This window comes from Felis catus, chromosome B4 (genome assembly GCF_018350175.1).
Source record: "Felis catus isolate Fca126 chromosome B4, F.catus_Fca126_mat1.0, whole genome shotgun sequence".
Taxonomy (NCBI): domain Eukaryota; kingdom Metazoa; phylum Chordata; class Mammalia; order Carnivora; family Felidae; genus Felis; species Felis catus.
The window spans coordinates 129568684-129590492 of record NC_058374.1 but is presented as its reverse complement, the minus strand read 5'-3'; the positions used below and the strand labels follow the sequence as shown (position 1 = coordinate 129590492).

Sequence of the window (21809 nt, the reverse complement as noted above, 5' to 3'; positions counted from 1 at the left end):
AACATCTGAATAATGAAAGAGTTTCAGGTAGTTTTTGTACAATCCCATTTGCTCAGGACCCTAGGTAACAGAGAAGGATTCTGAGGCCTTCCATACACGATCCAACTTTGCAAGTGGCTTGGGGCCCAGTTCAGCTGTACCAGTGTGCTGCTATGGCCTTGCCCTTTACTAGCTGTACCACCTGAGGCGAAGTACTTTCCTCATTGGTCTCATTTGTGAAAGGGGAGAATACTCAGAAGGCTTGTGGGAGGACTGAATGTGAGAAAGCACATTCTCCTTAAGAGTCATTCAGTGTCTTTCTTGCAGTCTCTTCGTAAGAGGTCAGTCTTCCCATTGACCGAATATTTCAGTATTTAGTAGGACTAGTCACACCTTGTCTTTACATTGAAATTTTTACCTAGAGAGGTCAAATCTCCACGTATTGAAATGTTCACAGTATTTTTAATCATTCATGTCAGGCTGGCCGGCCGCAGGCCTGGAGGCAGGAGTGACCTTAACACTATTTTACTGGTGGGACTTTGGACACCCACAAAGACTAAGTGACCTATCCAACATCATTCATTAGGTCGAGACAGGACTGAAACGGCAATGAAATGTATCATGGTTAAGCACAGGATTTAGACGTGACCCTTAATACACGACTGATATTTTCTTGAGTTAGACAACACTGTAGTGTACACACAATTTCATTTACCAGTGAATAGAGCTTCTCTTACAGAGTCACTGGTCTTTAGTTTGCAAGGGAGAGAACACGAGAGACTGTACAATGTAAAAGTTAATAGAGACAGAGCAAGATGTAAGTTAGAAAAATGGCTAAGATCAGAAACTTGGCCTCTATTCCAGATAGAGATTTTTCTTAAAAAAAAAAAAAAAAAAAATCATGGTACGATATAGGTGAAAAACGACAGGTTTTAGAATTTCATAGCAACTTGCTCATCAACAGGGAAAAGATAACCTGAGACCGGACTACAAATATTAAAAATGTGATTTTTAATAATATAAGTACAAAATTTTATTTCTTTATACAACTGTAATGGGATTTGGATCAAACCACTAGAATTTATTTAAAAAACAAAATAAAACAATGATATAAAAACTGCAAGGTCTGAATCCAAAGTTTTTCCTCTAATAGTACCAAATACCACAAGGTACAGATTATCATACAAATGTGTACAAATTTAAATACAAATACAATAGGGTTGGGTTTTAAAGGAAAACAAACCAACAAAAAGCAGGTCCTCATCAGGATTTCATTCATGTGCACAAATGACAATGGTAGGACTGACTGACTTCTTTCCTACTAATCCTTGTCTTCAAGGCCCCTCCTTGATACCCTGTGTCAAACAGGAAGCTTCCACGGTACAGATGAGGCGTGGCACAGGGTCTGACACAAGAAATCAAACCCAGATCTGCTCTTCTTGATTTTGGTTCCCAAACACACCCATTTCCTTCCGTCTCCCCAATTAAACTTCCCCACGGCTCTGAGCTGAGGGCCAATCAGCAGCTAGAGCACCTTCAGGAAACAAAGCCCTGCGACCCGACCCTCGGGTGGGGAGAAGGGAAGGGATTAAGTAGGATGCAGGCTGGCTGAAGGGTCCTCGAAGATCTACTTAGATGCTGTAGTGCTGTGCCTCGGCCAGGGGAAGAAAGCGCAGTTCCCCCGGAGCTTAGTTTTGGCAGGGAACCTCACACCCAGTTGGAAAACAACCCTCAAGTGTTCAACTGTCTTCTTCGGAACTGGGAAGCAGAAGTCTGGTTCTTTGGAAAAGTGGGCAGCTGGGAATGGTAACATTCCTTTTAATTTTACTTTCTTGACATTATTGAATTATAAAGAATTAGAATCCCGACATAATGATTCCTTTTTGAGGCATGATACCTTAAAATGTAAATGACTTGGGAGTTTTCAGTGGAGATCAGAAGAAAGAAGGAGGGAAGAAATGACAAATCTGTGTCTTCCACGTGCTGTTGCTGGTGGAGGCTTTTGTTATTAAATTATATATACAGAAATTTACAGGATAAATTAAAATCTAAGAGATTTTAAAGAGTTAAATACACATAATTAAAACACACATTCACACGCGCACATAAATAAACCTACATGAGAATCGAGTACTTTTTTGCAATTCACTTATGTGTGGAATGCAGAACACTGGGTATCTGCCCACCAGGGGAGCCAACTGGATGAACCCAAGAATCACGCTGGGCCAAGTTCATCTTCCACAACCATCAAGCAACTAAGCAGCAAAACCTGTGAGGACTCGGCGGCTAAGCAAATGCTGCCAATGGAAGATACCAGCAATTAGTTCTGCAGATGGAATATTCTGGGTCAGCTCACAATGTATGTTCAACTTGTGCAGTCACAGCTTTACCCTCTCCAAGGTGTTTCATGCTGCTGGGGCTCACGTAACTCCTCGGCCCCTACTGAGGCTGCTAATGGTACCAATGATTACAATAAATTTTGAGACACAGACACCGGTAGAGCAGGAAACGGAATGAACCCCCTATGAAGTTCACCTAAGCCACTGCAGTGACTGGAAGATGGGAACGATTTTATCACCTCCTGCCTAGGTCACTTCAAGTTGAAAGGCTTTGTACTCTCTCAGGCAACTGGCATCTTCCCATAATCTTCCCTATTATACTTCAGACTGTGAGACAGGTAAGGCAAGTGGTCAGTGATGGGTCTGGAGGTACAGCTGAGTTTGGAAAAAAATCACATTTTTAGCTGTCCATAAAGAGATGCCCTTGGCACCCAGAACAAGCCCCCAGCCCCCAAGTTACATTGATTTTTAAGGCAGATTTATCCACCACAGGAGAAAAAAAGAATCCCAAGTCCATATTCATGCCAAGGTTTCCTCTTGGCTAAACCTTTGCCATTTCATAAAATTATTAAAAGCAAAGTAGTTACAGTCCTATGTATATATTGTACATTATATATATATGTATATATATATATGTATATACATATAAAAATTTAAAACCTACACCCGGAGACCAGTGATCTGGCGCATCCACATATACACAAACCAGCAATGGGGTTGGATGAGGTCTCTGTCCCGGGGCTCCTCGAGGTCACAGTCCAGGCATGATGTAAGCAATGTTGTCTAGTGTGTTTGACTGCAAAACAAGGGAAGAGGTTCAGCCGACAGTACTTTACCTTAGTTCCCTGAGACCTGTTTCTTTGTTCAGAGGAGAGAGAGGAGAAAGGAAACCGAGAGTTAGAGAGTGAAGCTGGCACCGTGCTGTCTGCTCCCCTAGGAGCTTTTCCGCTGACTCTTCCCATTAATCCTCGTGGAAAAGCGGCAGAAGCCTCCTCTTCCGGCTCTGTGTATAGAAATGCAAATAGGCAACACAGGAGGTGCGGCCCCTCAGGGGCTAGAATGCTTCTCTCCCAAGGACTGTTTGGGGAAACGGCACGTTTTCTAATTGCACGCAAAGCACAGCATGTATTCAGCAACCCGGGACCACGTTCACGGGCCCATATACGGAGGGAGCGCCATCTGCCAGGAAGCCTGTGAGCTCGTTAAGGCAGGGCCTCTGTGGCGCCTGAGGGGTCTGGCTGAAAAAACGCCAAGGAAAACAGGGAAAACTCACCAAGACCTGCTTGGGACAGCCGTTCAGTTCAGGTAGTTGTGTGGTCAGACACGCCAAGGGGCCAAGCGCACAGATGATGGAATCCAGAAGCACTGACAGACTGCCGGACACAGCCACCATGCCCTGAAAGGAGAGCAGTAAGGGAGAGCAGGTTGTAATCGGGTCCCACTCCTGGCGCTCCCTCCGCGTTCTGGTTGGTTTCCTCACATTGTTCTTTTAAGTCTCGCCCGTCCTATGCAACTTGCAGCAGAAATGGAAGGTATCTGCTTTGAGAACTCTGTAAGTTGTTTCAAAAGAAAACTTTTACAACACATTCCCAAGTTCCCTTTCTATGTTCCTCCCCCATCTTACCCTCTGTGCACCCTAGGGTTAGTCACTTGGACTTCCCTACTCCAGAGAGCTCCTGGGAAGATTTGTGGAAGTCATGTGTGCAAAAGTACCTTTCTTATGAACTCCACAGAGCTCAAGTGTGAGAACTGACAGGTCTACGGCCCTACGCATTAACATTTAACACAAACGTACGCACACTTCTCCACGTACGTGGTTTTTTGATAGCTGATGATCCCACTTTTCTGGGTTGAGTTGTTCACCCTCAGAAAGAAGTGAATTGGGTTTATTTCAAATTTTAACATCTTGCCCAATGCATAATGTCTCTCTGTGATTCAAACAGGTAAGAACTAAGACTGCTTGCTGCAATGCGCCTGCCTAGCTCTTGTATCATCTGCTTTAACTAGAAGCCCTGTGAGGCTATGTCAGCCAGGGACACAGCACAGTCCTTCAGAGAAGGAGCTGTGGGCTCAGGACTGCCAGGTCCCCTACGCACTGCTTTCTGCCCTGGGGCGAGATGCTTCCTATGCTGTGCCCATGAAATAGCCTGCGCAGAGGGGATTAAGGGAGATACCAGGTACAAGGTACTTGGAACGGTGCCTGGTACGTGGTAAGTGTTCAAAAAGTATCAGTAATTATTACCATTATTGCCCACATCTTCGTCTCCCAAACTGCATTCTGGTTGCCCGCTAGGTCTCTCAGTTTGGATGTTTCCAAATCTCAACATGCCGTAAAGAGAAATCGCCTGCCCTCCTCCTAGCACCCCTTCTCTGCTAAGGTCACCACCACTCACACAACTGTCCAGTCTCAAGGCCTTGCCATCGCCAACTCTTCCCTCCCCTCTCCTCCTTGCAAGGGGGGCTGTGCAGCAAGGGGTGAAGAGCGTGGACCTTGAGTTGCGCCACCAAATTCAGGCCTCTGTTTTAGCACTTAGGGGCTCAACTCCAGAGCAAGTTACTTAGTCTCTCTACATACATCTGTTTTTTTCTTCTGTAAAAGAGAGGGAACAAAAATTCTCCCCACAAAGCTGCAGTGTGAATTACATGAAAGAATCGATTTAAAGCCCTTTGAACCAAAGTTGGCTGAGTAAGCAAACAACCAGTTAGCAATTAATAATATTATTCCATTACTTTTGCCCTACAGGTAATTATAGCTGATGTTTTATGTCGGACTCTCCTAATGAATTATAAGCAACTTGAGGGCAGGAACCCTGTCATATTCCTTTTCATATCTTCTCAATACCTGCTGGTATTCTGCACAGAGTAAGCCCTCAATAAATATGTGTTGACTTAATTCAAGTCTTTGTCATGTCTGGACTGCATTACAGTTACACAACTTCTCCTCAAGTCAGGTGTCACTCCCAATCAAAAACAGAAGATATTTTCTGAGAAAACCAAATGAGAGCACTGATCACATCCCTCCCTACTCAAAACAAACCAACAAAAATCCTTGCGGTTCCTCCATAATGGAGAATAAAGATTTGAGAGCGTCCAAACCTTCTGTAATTTGGGCTACGGCCTTAATTTTCAGGCTTCCTCCATCTTACGTGTAGGGTGGTCTAAATTGTCATCATTTTAGCAGTAAAACCCTTTTTTCAAATAAAACCTGACGTGGAAGAAACAAAGCAAATGAACAAAGGGGGAAAAAAAAGAGTGAGAGCGAGGTAAACCAAGAAACAGACTCTTAACTATGGAGAGCACACCGCTGGTCACTGGAGGGGAGGTGGGTTGGGGGGGGGGATGGGTGAACCAGGGGAAGGGGATTAAGGAGCTCACTTGCAATGAACCGGGTGATGTACGAAAGTGTTGAATCACTATATTGTACACCTGAGGTTAATATTACACTGCATGTTAATTAACTGGGATTTAAATGAAAAACTTACAAAAACCCCAGATGTGGAGTCCCGATATATAAACCAGCTAGAAGACCTGGTTAAAGTGGGAGTGGGGGGCTCCTTTCATCCATCTCTGTAGAAGACCCCGATTCCAAGCAACAGAGATGCGCACTGTTTTCTGGCTTTGGAAGGTCTCTCTCCGACGTCTCCAGGAGACAAAACCCTCCAGATCCCTCCAGGCCTTGCTGGAAGAGCACCTCCCTTTCACAAAACCCCTCTTGACTCTCCCTGACCCTCCCTGGGCTCTAGCTTCTCTCACCGCATCAGCTGGCCTCAGGGAGACAAGGTCAGGAGTGAGGCACGCTGGGCTCTGCCAGAGTGTCAACCTGTAATCGTCACTTAACGTTATTAGGCCCCTGGTGTCCCATCTATAAATGAGTGACTTGTAGACACCGGTGTTCCTTGAAGTGTGGTATGTAGTTTCAGGTGGCACGTCATTTTGATGTATGCCCATTGTGATGTACTACGTTAGGAAAAAATTAGAATATCAGACTTGTGACTCCTTTCGGGCGTAACAAAGATGTTCTGGAATCAGACGGTAGTGATGGGGCCACAGTTCTGTGAATATACTGACCACCACTAAATTCTACAGTTTCAGAAGGTGAACTTCAAGGTATGTGAATTGTGTCTCCATAAGACTGTTACATAAAGGGGGCTAGAGAACCTGCACGAGTCTCCCCCCCCCCCCACTTTTAATGTTTGATTTATTTTTGAGAGAGAGAGAGAGAGAGAGAGAGAGACAGAACGTGAGTGGGGGAGAGGTAGAGAGAGAGGGAGACACAGAATCTGAAGCAGGCTCCATGTGCTGAGTTGTCAGCACAGGGGCCAACATGGGGCTTGAACTCATGGACCACAAGATCATGACCTGAGCTGAAGTCGAAACACTTAACTGACTGAGCCACCCGGGCATACTGAGTCTTCCCCTTCTCTGGTCACCATGTATGTGTAACTTTTTCAAAGCAGCTGCTCACAGAAGCTGGCTTGTTTTTGTTTAAATGTTTATTTATTTATTTATTTTTGAGAGAGAGAGAGAGAGAGAGAGAGAGAGAGAGAATGAGATCACGAGACGGGGAGGTACAGAGAGACAGAGTGAGCGAGAGAATCCCAAGCAGGTTCCATGCTGTCAGCACAGAGTCAATGCAGGGCTCAAACACACGAACCATGAGATCACGACCTGAACTGAAATCAAGAGTCAGATGCTTAACTCAATGAGCCACCCCCGTGCCCCTTAACTGCTAATTATATGTATGTTCTATCTTTCCAGTGAGACTGTAAGTTTCCTGATGATCGGAAACCATCAGGAAGCAAGTCAGATTTTCTACTCTCACAAGTTTTTTTTGTTTTTTTAAATAAATGTTTATTTATTTTTGAGAGAGAGAGAGAGAGAGAGAGAGACAGAGAGACAGAGAGAGAGACAGAGGGAGGGAGGGAGGGGATGGGCACAGAGAGGGAGACAGAGGATCTGAAGTGGGCTCTGTGCTGACAGCAGAGAGCCCGACGTGGGACCTGAACTCACAAACCATGCGATTAAGACCTGAGATGAAGTCAGATGCTCAACTGACTGAGCCACCCAGGTGCCCCTATCCCCACAAGTTTTTGAAATAATGCCTAGGTACTCAACAAATAGTTTCTAAACTAAATGGAAATACCAGGGGAAGTCTGGAATACAGAAGGTGCATAAAACAAATCATTTTTATTTCTAACTCTTTAGGAAATTGAGAATGATTAAATACGAAAAATAAGTAAGGATCCCAGAACATTTTACTCTTGAAGTATCCACATCCATTTAAATATCTGAGTCTGTATGAAAATACCCCAGTTGTTTTGAAATCTGCTAAGTTATTAAAACTAGCCAAAAAACTTAGGTAACCTTCATCTTTTGTGGCCTTTGGCATTTTATTTGTTGAATAACAGTCCAACTTCCACAGAGAAGCCAGTGAATAGTTTTATATTCCTACACTGATTTTTATGGCTTTAGTAGCGGAGACTGATTTCTTTGCGGAAATGTCCTATCAGGACCCAGTGGAAAAGTGAAATACTACACGACTGGGTTAGCCAAGGGGGTAATATGATTAGAAATTGAATATGGTAATAGAAATGGAACATGACAGCTTTTCAGGTTAAGTGATTTTGAAATTGAAGCTTAAAAGGACAAAGATCTCCCTCGGGCACACAGCACGGGATAATTCGAGCACGCAGTAATAAAGAGCTTGAGAACCTCAATTTCCCTATTTTTCCCTATTTGCTGCTTATTTTCAGAGAAGTAGAGGAAGCCTTAATCCCCTATACAATTTACTCTATTTAAGACCTTACTGGAATTGTGCAGAAAAATTGAAACTCTCTTAGAAGTACCAATGATCAAAACTTCCATGGGATTTGTATTCACTTTTTCCACTGCATTTTTAAAAAATCAAAATACAGGATTATAGGTCAATTGTATCTCAATAAAAATTGGGGAAAAAAACCATAGAATACCTAACTTCTTTTTGTGCCATTGTTCAACAGGATGGGGTAAGGGTAGACTTTGACAGCCAGTAGATTCCTTATCTCTAGGGGTTTTCACGAGGACGTATCTTGTCACTCTGTCCTTAGCACCTGGCATAATCTCGCACAAAAGAGTAGTAGTTGCTCACTGGGTGCACATGGAAGAGCAAACAGATTCACACTGTATCAGAAACTAGAGCTATGCTTATAGTGCCACTCACCTCGGTTTCCTGCAGGCGGTGTCCAATGAGGCTTAGGGACTCTCCCAGCAGCTGTAGATGAGCAGCGACATCAATGGGCTCTGTCTCAGGGGCTTTGGCTGGCGAGGCTGGTAACAGCATGGTGGTGGGTGGGGATTTCTTCTGGGGAGACAGTACTCCTGCAGAGGAAGCTGAGAACAGAGACGAAATAGAGAGATAAAGCTTACCCATGGCCTGGAACACCACAAAAATCTTCTTCCTGATTTCCCCCTGTTACGACCTATACCAGGCCTTAGCAAAACCGTGGACTGTGGGCCAAATCTGTACATGTTTTTGCATAGCCTGTGAGCTAAGAATGGCTTCACATTTTTAAATGGTTGTAGAAAAAATAAAGGAGAATATGTGACAGAGAGTGCCTTTGGCTCACAAGATCTAAAATATTTACTCTCTGCCCCTTTTTAGAAAAAGTTTGATGACTTCTGATTTATATTTTCTAATTTTGTTTTTTTTTTTTGCAATCTATAATATTCAGTGATAATATGTGGGTATCAAGATCTGCTTCTGATATAGGCTGCACTCCCAATTTCCTGGTTAGGAAGCCAAATTCACCATGCTCTCAGGAAAAGAGGTCGGAGCCCCTACCTTTTACTTTCACGGGAACTTCCGAGCAGGAGGCTTTTCTTTTCACAGTTGTAGCTTCTGCTTTGTTCTGTTTGTGTTGCAGATACTGAGCTTTTTGCTTCCAAATCTGCAATCAGATCAGGGCAAAGCAAGTTACAATAAATGAATCCGGACAAAACATACAAGGGAAAGCAGTCACGGAAGGGGAGAATGAAGAAAAGAAAGGGAAAGGAAATCCTGGAGGGGGGCAGACAGAGGGTTGATGCTAACTTTTTTTTTTTTTTTTAAATGTTTATTCTTGAGAAAGAACATGAGTAGGGGAGGGGCTGAGGGGGATGGGTGGTAGAGAGGATCCGAAGCGGGTTCAATGCTGATAGCAGTGAGCCCGATGCGGGGCTTGAAATCACGAACTGTGAGATCATGACCTGAGTGGAAGCTGGATGCTCAACTGACTGAGCCGCCCAGGCGCCTCTTAATGCTAACTTTTACGCTGAGGGTTACCAAACAGGCTTCAGATGGTGACTACAGTGATACCTAAGTACAGGACTGCAAACGTTCCTCCATGCTAATGGTTAGGTCTCAGAAGAGATTTGAGATCACTCGGAGGTCGAAATGGAAAATCATAGGGTAAACACCAAGCTCGGTATGATGTCCATGTGGTCCAAACAGTTCTTCTGACCTGCTGGTTGGCAATGCCAATAACAGGATGACAATGACACGGAAAACAGAAAGTAAAGATAACCTACCCAGGTGACAATAATTTCACTGCTTCACCCAGATGAGCTGTGCTGTAAAGAAAGACGGTAATTCTAGTTCCTAGACCAACCTTCACATCACCCAGTTGAAAAGTGACTGTGAATGATTCCAGTAGAACTAGTTATCATTGTGTTGCCGGCTTCCTGATAGGAGGGTATGTTATTTGGTATTGGCTGATGAGGATGATGGCCTGCAAGCCACTCACCTAGTAAACACAGCCCATATTTTTCTCATTTGCAGTAACCATGATGCAGATGACCTTCCTCAGTTCTCGGACCTTTACTGACCAGTGGCTGTTTGCAGGAAAGGGGTCTGATCTTAGATTCTCTTTTAACCCTTCATCACTCCCCAACTCAGGTCACCTTTTGGCTCAAATGGAAGGCTGCTGGAAAACAACTAGATGAGTCTAGAAAAGACAGCCTCCCTGCAGTTAGATCCACACTAGAGTAAATTGGCACCAGCCAGTGTTAATGCCCTCTGCCAAACCATTTTCTTTTTTAATTTTTTTTATTTAATTTTTTTTTTTAATGTTTGTATTTATTTTTGAGACAGAGAGAGACAGAGCATGAGCGGGGGAGGGGCAGAGAGAGAGGGAGACACAGAATCCGAAGCAGGCTCCAAGCTCTGAGCTGTCAGCACAGAGCCCGATGTGGGGCTCAAACCCACGGACCATGAGGTCATGACCTGAGCTGAAGTCGGACGCCCAACTGAGCCACCCAGGCGCCCCTGTCAAACCATTTTCTATTGATCTATAATTTGTTTTCACCATTTTCACTGTTGGCTTGATGGCCTACAGAAGAATTACATATTTTGCAAGGCACAAAGCAATGAAAACTGCGTTCGTAAGAAAGCGTACTTACCAGTTTGTCTTTTTCTGGCAACTGCTTCCACACCTCAGCCAGTTTTTTACTAAGTTCCCCGAAGTCTGGCATGAAAGGGTAAAAAACGCGACACAGTAAAGGTTGGACTATAAATCAAACAGAAGATTGATAAGAGCAAAAACTAGAAGGAATTCCCAGCTCAGATTTTTTTTTTTTTTTAATTTTTTTTTTAACATTTTATTTATTATTGAGACAGAGAGAGACAGAGCATGAACAGGGGAGGGGCAGAGAGAGAGGGAGACACAGAATCGGAAGCAGGCTCCAGGCTCTGAGCCATCAGCCCAGAGCCCGATGCGGGGCTCGAACTCACGGACCGCGAGATCGTGACCTGAGCTGAAGTCGGACGCTCAACCGACTGAGCCACCCAGGTGCCCCCCCAGCTCAGATTTAAATAGCACAAGGTTCTTTCAGAAAACCACACTAAAACCCCAACGCTTGTCTTGCTTCTTTTCTCTAGGGAAGGAAGGGGCTACTGGGTGGTCATGAGATAGGCTCAGATTCTCACACACCTATTCTCCAGAGATTTATCCCTTCAGCCTCTTTCGGGGGCCTTTCAATTTGACCTCATTATACAGAGCTTATCCACTTAGGTTAAAGAAGATGTGTTGTGTAGAATTTGATAGAAAACGTTAGATTTTTACCAAGTTTTGAGAGCGGAGAACCAAAGAGGAATTTCCCTCGAGTAGCCCAGAAGCAACCCTTGAGAAGTGTAACGCTGCCCTTCCATCGGCACAGCAAGGTCATGCTTTATAAAGCGCTCCTATCTGCTACGGTGCTTCACGTGGGCCTCACAACAACCTCGATGAGAAGGTTGTGAAGCCACTGTACCCATCAGGCAAATGAGATCTGTGGAGGTTACGTGACTTGTCAAGGTCTGTGGCAGAGTGTTTCTCTCACCTCGCTAACTTCTGACACAGAGACGGACAGAAGCAATGCAAGTCGCCTCGCTGTAACTCACACCCAGGGGCCAGAGGGAAAGGTCAGCCGGGGAATCACAGCAGCGAACAACTGCAGGTTTATGTGCAGGGCTCCCTAACATTTAGTTTTATTCAGTGTCCCATTTTCTCACTTTGAGGGATATAAACAGAAAGCTTATCTCTTCCAGGGACGGGTGGACTAAGGCAGAACCTAAAGTGACTTCAGAACAGGGCAAGAGGGGGGAAGAAACATGAGCTTTGTGGTATTTCAGTACCATAGGAAGAAGCTGCCTGCTGACTGGCTGAATTCACTGCACTGTTTCTGAGATAAAGACGGACAGAACAAAGCTGAGGATGAGAAATGTCCTTACCTATACCTGGATGGTCAGCCACGATGGTTACACGATACTCTTTACAGAACACCTGGTAGGCAGACATGTTCTTCTTTTTTGGCTGGTGTCACGTGGAAACAGAACAGGGGAAGACTTCATTAGAACACAGGTTGAGCAACCCTGAAGCCACGGTCACAAAACAGAAAAGAGACCTATACTTTTTCATCTAGGGAACAGTTCGGAACCACTAACCAGCTTCCTAAACAGGATAACTTTTAATTATGTTTCACTTTTAATGATACTTAGTATTTAATTAATGCACATCAGCTTTACTTTTATTTTAAAAGATTTTAGTTTTTAGTAATCTTTATACCCAAAGCGGGGCTGGAACTCACAACTCCGAGATCGAGTCACGTGCTCTACTGACTGAGCTAGCCAGGCACCCCCAGTTTTACTTCAGAAGGTAAAAACCACATGCTAAATCATTTCTAGATCTTTCACGTTGTTGCAGCTACTTGATAATTACTTGTAAAGCCCTTCATTCACCTATATACAATCCCACGTCATGTGTTTGAGAACTCTGTGCTGAGAAAATCTTTGCCTCTCCTGGAGCGTCTATTTTTCTCATCTTTGAAAAGAAGAATCATATTATTTCCCTTTACTTTGGGACCAGAAAGCCAAGAGCCAAATCTGTTTGTTTTGTTCCTCTGGTTTTGATTTCTAGTGTTATAATTTCCCTGATCCTGCTTTTCCTGTTAGTTGTAGTTTATCATTATTTTATTATTCACATTCTTGTGGTCCAATGTGGGAAGCAGGTAAACAATTGAAAACAATTCTTTGGTAGTCAACGTAAGATGAACCTGTCTCACTTCAACAAATTGCTTTGTGTTACTTGGAGCATGTTTATTCTTTACTGTATTGTGACACCTCCGCAAGCAGGGAGGAAGGAGTGACAGGATTTAGCGAGATAATGTGACAAAATAACCAGAGCCTGGGCTTTGGATGCTAACTGATGTGGTTCAGAATCCTGACCACACTATTTGTTAGCCACACAAACTGCTTCATCTCCCTGAGCTATAGTTTTCCTGTGAGTAAAACTTGGATAATACCATTTTAACTCCAAGGTGGGAATTAATCAAACAGTATGTGGCACTTCAGTAGGTACGCAGTAACGTTATGACAGCATCACTTCTGTGGCAGGCAGAATTCCAAGACGGCTCCCAAGATTTCTGCCCCCTGGTCACATGCCCCGTATAGTGCCATCCCTGTGAGCGTGAGTAGGACTGGTGAATGTGGCGGGCTATCATTCCCGTGGCTGTTACGTTGTATGGCAAAAGGGACTTTGCACACTAGTTTAGGTCCCGATGAATCTTACTTAATCAAAAGGGAGACCATCCTGACTCAGCCTGACTTACCACGGTCACTCAGGTGAGCCCTTGAAAGGGATGAGACACAACATCAGACATACTGACCCTGAACTTTAGGAAAAGAGGTTGCCATGAGTTCTACAACTATAAAGAACGGAATACTGCCGACAACATGAACGAACTGCCAACAACCTGAAGAGGAAGGAGCCCTCGCTCGCCTCAGGGAAGAACACAGTTCTGGCCCAAACCCTGATTCAGTGTTGGGAGAGACTGAGAGCCCAGCTGAGCCCTATCTGGACTTCCGAGGTACAGAACTGGGAGATAACAGTGGATGTCGTTGCACACTGCTAAATCTGCGGTAATTTGTTATGCTCCTATGGAAAACTACTATAAGTTCTTTTCTATTCCCTCTGTATCTTTCAAAATAGAAGTTGTAGCATCCAAAAGGCCAATACAAGCTTTTTTTAAAAATAGGGAATTTTGGAGAAGGATGATAAAGTGAAATCATCTGGCCTAAATCAGGTAAAGAAAATAGCAGCAAGGCCTTTACTTTAACAGTTTCGTTTAAATAGTGAAGGTCCTATTTTTAGTATTCTACTGGTGAAGCCAGTCCTGTTTAGAGACGCGACAGAAGTGAGTTCTGGGTGCTGCGTTTGGTTAGTAATTTAGGAGCAGCTTCATATCCCCAAATGTTCCAAGGTTTTTAACTAACGCTCCCTTCTTTCAAATCCCCCTTTATTGGGCCCCAGATACAATGGAGGGGCACTACATAGACAGGAGTTCATGTAAGTTCTATATTTGGCCATTTATGAGAGAGAGAGAGAGAGAGAGAGAGAGAGAGAGAGAGAGAGAGAGAGAGAGAGATGGATTGACTGATTAGTTGGGGTGATTCTATGCTACGAACCTATTCCTTGGAGCGAGTGTGACAAAGAACATACACCTGCTTGTCCTGGAGAACTCCTGTATGTCTCTTTCAGTGTGCACAACTCACTACCCAAGTGTGATTCTGACACGTGTAGCTAACGTAATTGAAAAAATAATAATTATGGCTTCTGAGCCTAAGCCAATGACTTCACCTGGTGCCGAGAAGGACCCAGCTGCACTGGGCTGACGTTCTGTTGGACCCGCAGTCTGTCACCTTTTGGTTGTGAAGCCAGCCTTCCTGAGGGGTTTTCAGGGAACCTGAACTACTTACAATTCCCACCTTAGGTGCTGACCTTAGAACCTAACCACTGTGCAAAATGCAACTCCTGTCTGTGGACCTAAAGTTCGGAATTCAAACTCAACAGTTAAACTTTTTCCAGGGCACAAAGATTTTTCTAAATGTAGTTTAGTAGTTAGAAATATACAAATAATGGATGATCTCTATGCACACAAAACATTTCCATGTGACTCCAGATACAAGGCCAGTAATTCCACTCTAGACTTCCTAATGCAAGAAAACATACACTACTGCAAGTGGATCTCAGTGGTTACATCGGGAACAATGTTGACTCCCCCTAATAAAATGTTAGTATTTCAAAAACTTGGATACTTTACTATTAGTAGCAGATGATCTGCCAACAGATCCACTGTGACTCACAATGTTGTAATTTTGCAGCCATAACCTCCTTTTAAGTGTTTGATGACATGTATCGCTGTATCAAGACCTTTCAAAGAGTAACTTTTTTTTCCTTTTAGAAAGAGAGAGTGCGAGTGGGGGAGGGGGCAAAGGGAGAGAGAGAATCTCAAGCAGGCTCCACGCTCAGTACAGAGCCCAATGCAGGGCTCAACCCCATGACCCTGGGATCTTGACCTAAGCCAAAATCAAGAGTCAGACACTTAACCGACAGATCCCTCCAGGAATCCCTCAAAGAGTAAACTTCTTAATGCTTTTTATAAAGTAGTCATGTTTAACTCCTTTGGGAAATAGAACTCTTTGACAATCTGATGAAAATCCCTCTTCAAGCCCACCCAAGACTCTGGTTTAAGAACTTTTATTTTTTCTTCAACTTTTTTTTTTTTTTTTTTTTTTTTTTGGGATAGAGAGAGACAGAGCATGAACGGGGGAGGGGCAGAGAGAGAGGGAGACACAGAATCGGAAACAGGCTCCAGGCTCTGAGCCATCAGCCCAGAGCCCGACGCGGGGCTCGAACTCACGGACCGCGAGATCGTGACCTGGCTGAAGTCGGACGCTCAACCGACTGCGCCACCCAGGCGCCCCTGGTTTAAGAACTTTTAAAGGCTAAAACACTTGGGGATTAAGGCAAAACATAACTTACGAATCTTAAAAATAAAACTTGGCTTTCTTCTGCTGATGACAAGAACACAAGTGCTTCATTAATACTAATACCGTATAGGAGGTGCTGTAGGACAGTGTTATCTCTAGAAACTCACTTAAACCTTGCAACAACCCTGTGAGGTAAATTCCATTATTACTGCCGTTTTATTTAAAATTTTTTTTAACTTTTAAAAGTAATCTGTGTACCTAACATGGGGGTCCAACTCATGACCCCAAGGCTGAGAGTTACATGCTCTTCTGACTGAGCCAGCTGGGCGCCCCATTCCTGCCATTAAAAAAACCCAGAATCTGAAGCAGGCTCCAGGCTCCGAGCTGTCAGCACAGAGCCCGATGTGGGGCTTGAACTCACGAACCGTGAGATCATGACCTGAGCCGAAGTCGGACGCTCAACTGACTGAGGCAGCTGGGCGCCCCACTCCTGCCATTTTAAAGATGAGGAAACCGAGATGCAGGGTCAGACATGCAGGAGTGGCGGGGCGAGCGTCCAAACGCAGCCGGTCTGGCTTCGAAGCCCGCGCCTGTAACCACGATACCACCTGATGTTCTCCTGAACTAATTTGACCGAGATCCCTAAATCTGATCTGGCTAAAGGAGAGGGTGCCAGAGAAGTAAGGTTTTCACAGCAAAGCTTCTACCTGAACCGTTCTGAACGGAAATCTTCCTAAAACGCACTCTGCACTTGCGCCATCTCTCACGGCGCACCACTGGGTGGAAGGCAGACATCCTCTCTGTATAACGGAAGGAGCACGGGCCCCACAATCACAAAGATCGTGGGTTCAGAGTCCCGCTCTGCCCCTGAACAGGACTGTGCCCTGGGCAGGTTACTTCGCTCCCTTGAGCTTGCTTCTGGGAGACGGAGAGGAGAACGTCTACGCCTCACCGGGTTCTTGTGGAGACTCACCGAAATACCACCGACGAACGCCTAGTGCAGCGCTCGGGACGCATTTGAAACCACAGCTAGACTCTTGTGGTCGTGGCTTACGATCGCTCCCCCAGCTCCACCGCCCCGTCCTCGGAGGCAGGTGCAGCAATGCTTCCTCCTTCCACACGGTTACTCCCGAACTTCTGCTGCCTCCATCTCACACACGCGCACACACGCATGCGCACTTCTGTGCTTCTCTGAACATCCTCTGCCTCCTGGCATCTCAGTCCCTTCAACGCATCTTTCACTCCTTGCCTGAAAGCCCACTCCTCACTTCCACCTGATAATTCCTAGCTGGCCCTGAGATCTGGTTCAGATGATACGTGCCGCTGGAGGGAACCTTCTCTGGCACCCCAGGCTCCCCCCCGTGCTCCCTCGGCACGTGCCTGGGGGGGGGGGGGGGGCTCGACGCACTGAATACTTTCCGACCCCTCTTCCTACACCCAAAGCTCGGAGTTGGCAGGACGCTGGCACTGCACTTACTCGTCTTTAATCCATAGCACCCGGCGCGTGCCCGGCACAACTTACGTTGTGCAGAATACGTACAAGATGGATAACAAAGTCTGAGGACTGTGTGCCAAAGGGGAGGAGCGTGAGTCCCCTCCACTCCCTCATCTGATTTTCAGGGCACCCCCACACGTGAGGTGGGCCAGGTATGTTCGCTCTTCTGCAAAGAACGGAACAGGGTCAGGGAGGTCCGGCGACGCCTCTCTGGCCAGCGTTCCTTCCCCTGCCCAGGAAGCGCTCCAGCGGGCTGAAGGGTGCTGGCTTTTGCTCCTTGGAAACGCTGTTTTCTTTCTAGATCTTAACTGTTGCCCAGACAGGTGGGATAAATGCAGAGTCTGCTTCCTATCAGGTGGGTGTTATATTATGAAGCAAAGCCAAAGAAAACCATAAAAGCATCGTCTCCTTGCTTCGTCGAGGTCATGTGAAACGACCGGTTGAGAAGAAAAGCTTAAGAAAGATGTTTTCAAGCTTACTTTCTGCTTTTGAAGAACTTAGGACAGAAGCAACGGTAAGTGCAACCGCAGCTGTTTCCGGAGACGGGCCCGTGCGGAGCGTGTTGCGCGTATACACAACTGCGTTTTACAAGCGAGCAGGGAGGAAGCATCGCTGGAGAGCACAGCTGGTTAAGCAGCAGACTAGGACAAGGACCCAGGACGGCCGCGTGTGAGCCCAAGCTGTCTGCGCTTCATCACACTCGACTTACAAACAAGGTCTGTGCACCTCAGTGGGACGAATCTCAGACACTAGTTGAGACGCTGGCCGCCGCATCGGTTTCCTTTACCCCAGAACCTACCGTTGGCTGCGATGAAGGCACATGGCACCGGACAACCGTCTCTTGAGGCTTCAGAAGGGCACGTGGCAAGAGTTGAGAAAGTCCAGGCTTGGGGTTAAGGAGACCTATGCTAACACCCTCGTCTTGTCTTCTCGGCTTCTCCTATCAGTCAAGGCAGTCCGAGAGGTCAGATGCCGAAGAGACACTGGCGCACGGCAGGCACTCGGTAGAGGGCAGCGGCTGACTTCTACCGTATCGATGCTGTACCTCAGCTTCAGTGTCATCAGCGAGAGGACACACGCAGTGCCACGAGTCAGTGTGCTACTCCATCAGCAACAACGCCTGAGTGAGCCAGACACAAGGCCACCTGGCTGGCCTCGGCTTGCTTACAGGAAGTATGAACATTCTGGAAACATACAGATAACCGAAGGCGTGCCTCTGGAGCGGCAACATCACAGATATTATTCTGAATGGCAGCGAATGGGCTTTTAGTGATTTAGCAAAACCCAAAGTAAGGTGTCTTTGAAACGTTACCGGCATGAACAAGAGCTTCCCCTCCACGGGATGATCCCAGGGGGAAATCATCAAGACGTTACCAGATGACTTCGCTACCCCTTCTCAGAAAGCGGGATTCAACAATGAGCCAACGCACAAGCACGCAAACACGACAACAAAAAGCCACTCCCCAAACACAGCTCAACACTGAGAGTGTGACCTTCCACCGGAGACAGAGTTCAATCCCCTGGTCTGTATCAAGACTACCCGGTGAGAGTGCCACCCCTGCTGCCCTCGCTTCTCACTCCTGCATGGACTCCCACTCTCCCTGCCGCACGTGAACTCCTCCTCCCTCTAGTGGGAGTCCAGTCTACTCCCCAACGGTCTGCTCTTCACTTCTGCCACGCTGACCCCTCTCTGGTTTCTCCTCCCACACAGCGGCCCCCTCTGCCTTCTCCGGCGCCCCGTTGTGCGCACCGTACCAGATTCTGCTCTGCGCTCTCTGCTCAGGGACCTCATTTCTTGTGCAGGAGCGCCCCACCCTCACCCGAGCCCCACCTGCTCTGCTGAGCCCCAGCTCTTGCGTGTCTATCGCTCTCTGGAACTTCTCCGAGAGGACACTGAAAACAGCTCCTACTGAACGCTCACTAATGTGCAGAGCCACAGTTCCCAGACTTAGCTGGGTGCCCACATGGCTTTTCACATGGCACTTGCTTTTTATCACAGCCATCACAGAAGACCAGCTTCGAAAAGACGGGGCATTATTGAAAGGAATGTCGTGTGATAAGACGTAGCAACCATGAATTACCTCGAGCTGGTAGTTCCCAAGGTGTTTGACAGATGTCACACACTGCTGTTTCTTTTGAAGTAAATGTAATAAATGTAAAATATCCAGGGGCACCTGGTTGGCTTAGTCAGCAGAGGATGTGACTCTTGATCTGGGGGTTGTAAGTTCAAGCCCCATATTGGGTGCAAAGGTTACTTAAAACTCTTAAAAAAAACAAAAAAACAACCCAATGGTGCCCCTGTGGGTTGGCTGCCTTTTACATGTATTATTGCCTCATTTAACCCTTAACGACCCTATCAGGTAGGTCTGTCATCATCCACACCTTCTTTTAAAAAAAAAAAAATTTTTTTTTAAATGTTTTTATTAATTTATTTTTGAGACAGAGAGAGACAGAGCATGAGCAAGGGAGGGACAGAGAGAGAGAGGGAGACACAGAATCTGAAGCAGGCTCCAGGCTCTGAGCTGTCAGCACAGAGCCTGATGTGGGGCTCGAACTCACGGACCACAAGATCAGGACCTGAGCTGAAGTTGGACGCTCAACTGAGCCACCCAGGCGCCCCACCATCCACACTTTGTACGTGGAGAAGTTATGTCACTTGCCCAATAGCACACAGCTTGTAAGTGGCAGAGCCAGGCTTTGAACCCAAGTGGTGTGGCTCCCCAGCCCACACTCTTAGCCTTGAATCGCTTCACGCTTATATCTTAAAAAAATCTAAACCTGACTTATCTTCTCCCAAAAGACCCATCCTTCTCGCTTCTCTACTTTTGTGCCAGTGCTGGTCATAGGATCCAAGCAGGAAGTGCACAGAGGCTTTCCGTGTTTCTACCAGTGGGAGAGCCAGCCTCTGCTCGCTGTAGTCTGGGGGGACGCTATTCCTAAAGCTTTCCTTTTGACCTCTAGGTGGACTTTTAGTTCTTTTCTATACTGAAATAAAACCCGGGAAAGGAATTTTTTTTTTTTTAAACCCCACGAGAAATTTTTATGCAGAGGTCCGGTTTAAAACAACATGGTACGTGTTCCATAAGTATTTGCTGGATAAATAAATGATTACATTCAGAGTATGACTACTTCAGGTTTGGATAGTCACGATCAAATGCTGAGTCCTAATACAATTTTTGCTGTAAACTACCGTTCATTTTTTACTAGCAACTGCTAGCCCCGTGGGGGAATTATAAGGAAGTCCCACACTTGAAGAGATTATAATTTTATTTTCCAAGGCACCCAGGTTCAAAATCTTAAGGGACACCTTTACCCTCATGTATGTTTCCGCCTTCTCAGATCCAAGCCCTGCTGCCAGACCTTATCGGTTTTCCCTTCAGAGCCTCTTCTGAATCTCTACCAGGCTTTTCCAGTCCCCCAGACCTTGGACTATAATAACCTCCTGCACGGTCTGTCACAACCTCTCCTTGGTCTCACCCACCTGCCGCCACGCTATCATTTTTTCTTACACGACCATGTGGAGCATATCTAAGTCCTGCCCATAAGCCCGAAGTGCCCGTTGCCAAGCGCTTAACTATTCAAGATTCTTACAATTTGCTCCTGACACACCTTTTCAGTACTAGGTCTGCACCCACTTCATTCACTTTACATGCATCACAAAATGCCTACCAAGGGCATTGAGGAGATGAAGGGGACGGTAAAGTGACCACAACAGCCCCTAAGGAGCTACGGCACCCTCAAGGAGCTTACCGTCTTTAACAGGGGAAATGGAATACATGCATAGAAAACCCGAATGTTAGGGAAAGTTAAGTGCAGTGACTTCCCACAGCCAGCTGGCAGGGGAAGTCACAATTGTGGCCGGAGGGGCAGCATGTCTTGGAGGCGGCGGCACTTGATTAGGTCTTGAAGGGAAGGCAGAGCTTCAGTATAGGAAGGAGAATACGGAAGAAGATCACTACAAAAAATGAGCAGAGGAGTAGAGGGAAGAACGTAGGGGCCAAGAATGGTTTCCCCACAGTGCATGTAAAGCCGACTAAGGGGGACAGCTGAGAAGGAAGGCTGAAGGCTAAATCACAGACAATTATGATGCTTGGCCTCGGGTCTGGACCTTGATTATCTACTCATTCGACAAGCATCTATGGACTAACTTTGATATTTAGTCATTCAGCAAGCATCTATGGACTAAATACAGCGGGCCAGACTGCGGGTTCAGTGCTAGGGATGAAGTGGAGAGCGTGACAGACAGGACCCTGGTCCTCTCGGAGCTTAGGGTCGAATGTGAAGGCGGGAAGGATCCACTGAAGATGCTGAACCAGAGGACTGTTGGCATCAAAGTGGTACTTAAGAACATTCTGGCATCAGGGTGTAGTAATTGCATGGGAGAAGAAACAGAAAGGAGGCCATTTACTGCATTACGTACAGGGAGGGATGAGGTCCGGGATGGAACAGTGGTAACGGAGGACATAAAGGCATGGGGATGATTAAGGAGGAAGGATATTGGGCACAGTCCTTGAGTGGAGCTACAGGAGAGGGAAAGCAGGGAGGCGGAGATGCAAAAATGCGCCATCAGACTGGGAAGCAGCCAGAACAGTGGGTGGCTCTGGGGCGGGGACCGACAGGCAAGGGGCACGAGAAAGCTGTTTGGGACGATGGGAATGTCTGTCTTGACAGGTGTGGTCACACGGGCGTATGCATTTGTCAAAACTCACCCAGTGGTAGACTGACCCCATGCACA

General features: G+C 46.1%; 1 protein-coding gene across 4 annotated transcripts in view; it reads right to left on the bottom strand.

Annotated features, from left to right (window-relative positions):
• Positions 1-975: 975 nt before the first annotated feature.
• Positions 976-21809, bottom strand: part of HMGXB4 (HMG-box containing 4) — a 30311-nt gene continuing 9477 nt past the window's right edge. For 3 of the 4 annotated variants that reach the window (XM_019835464.3, XM_003989219.6, XM_019835465.3), the window contains 6 exons: positions 12043-12124; positions 10734-10798; positions 9139-9244; positions 8518-8687; positions 3592-3714; positions 976-3114 (listed from right to left, as the gene is read on the bottom strand). In XM_019835464.3, the coding sequence (XP_019691023.2) occupies positions 3070-3114; positions 3592-3714; positions 8518-8687; positions 9139-9244; positions 10734-10798; positions 12043-12124 (591 nt within the window). In that variant the 3' untranslated portion in view covers positions 976-3069. The remainder of the gene's footprint in view (positions 3115-3591; positions 3715-8517; positions 8688-9138; positions 9245-10733; positions 10799-12042; positions 12125-21809) is intronic. The other variant, XR_002744020.2, reaches the window with a different exon arrangement.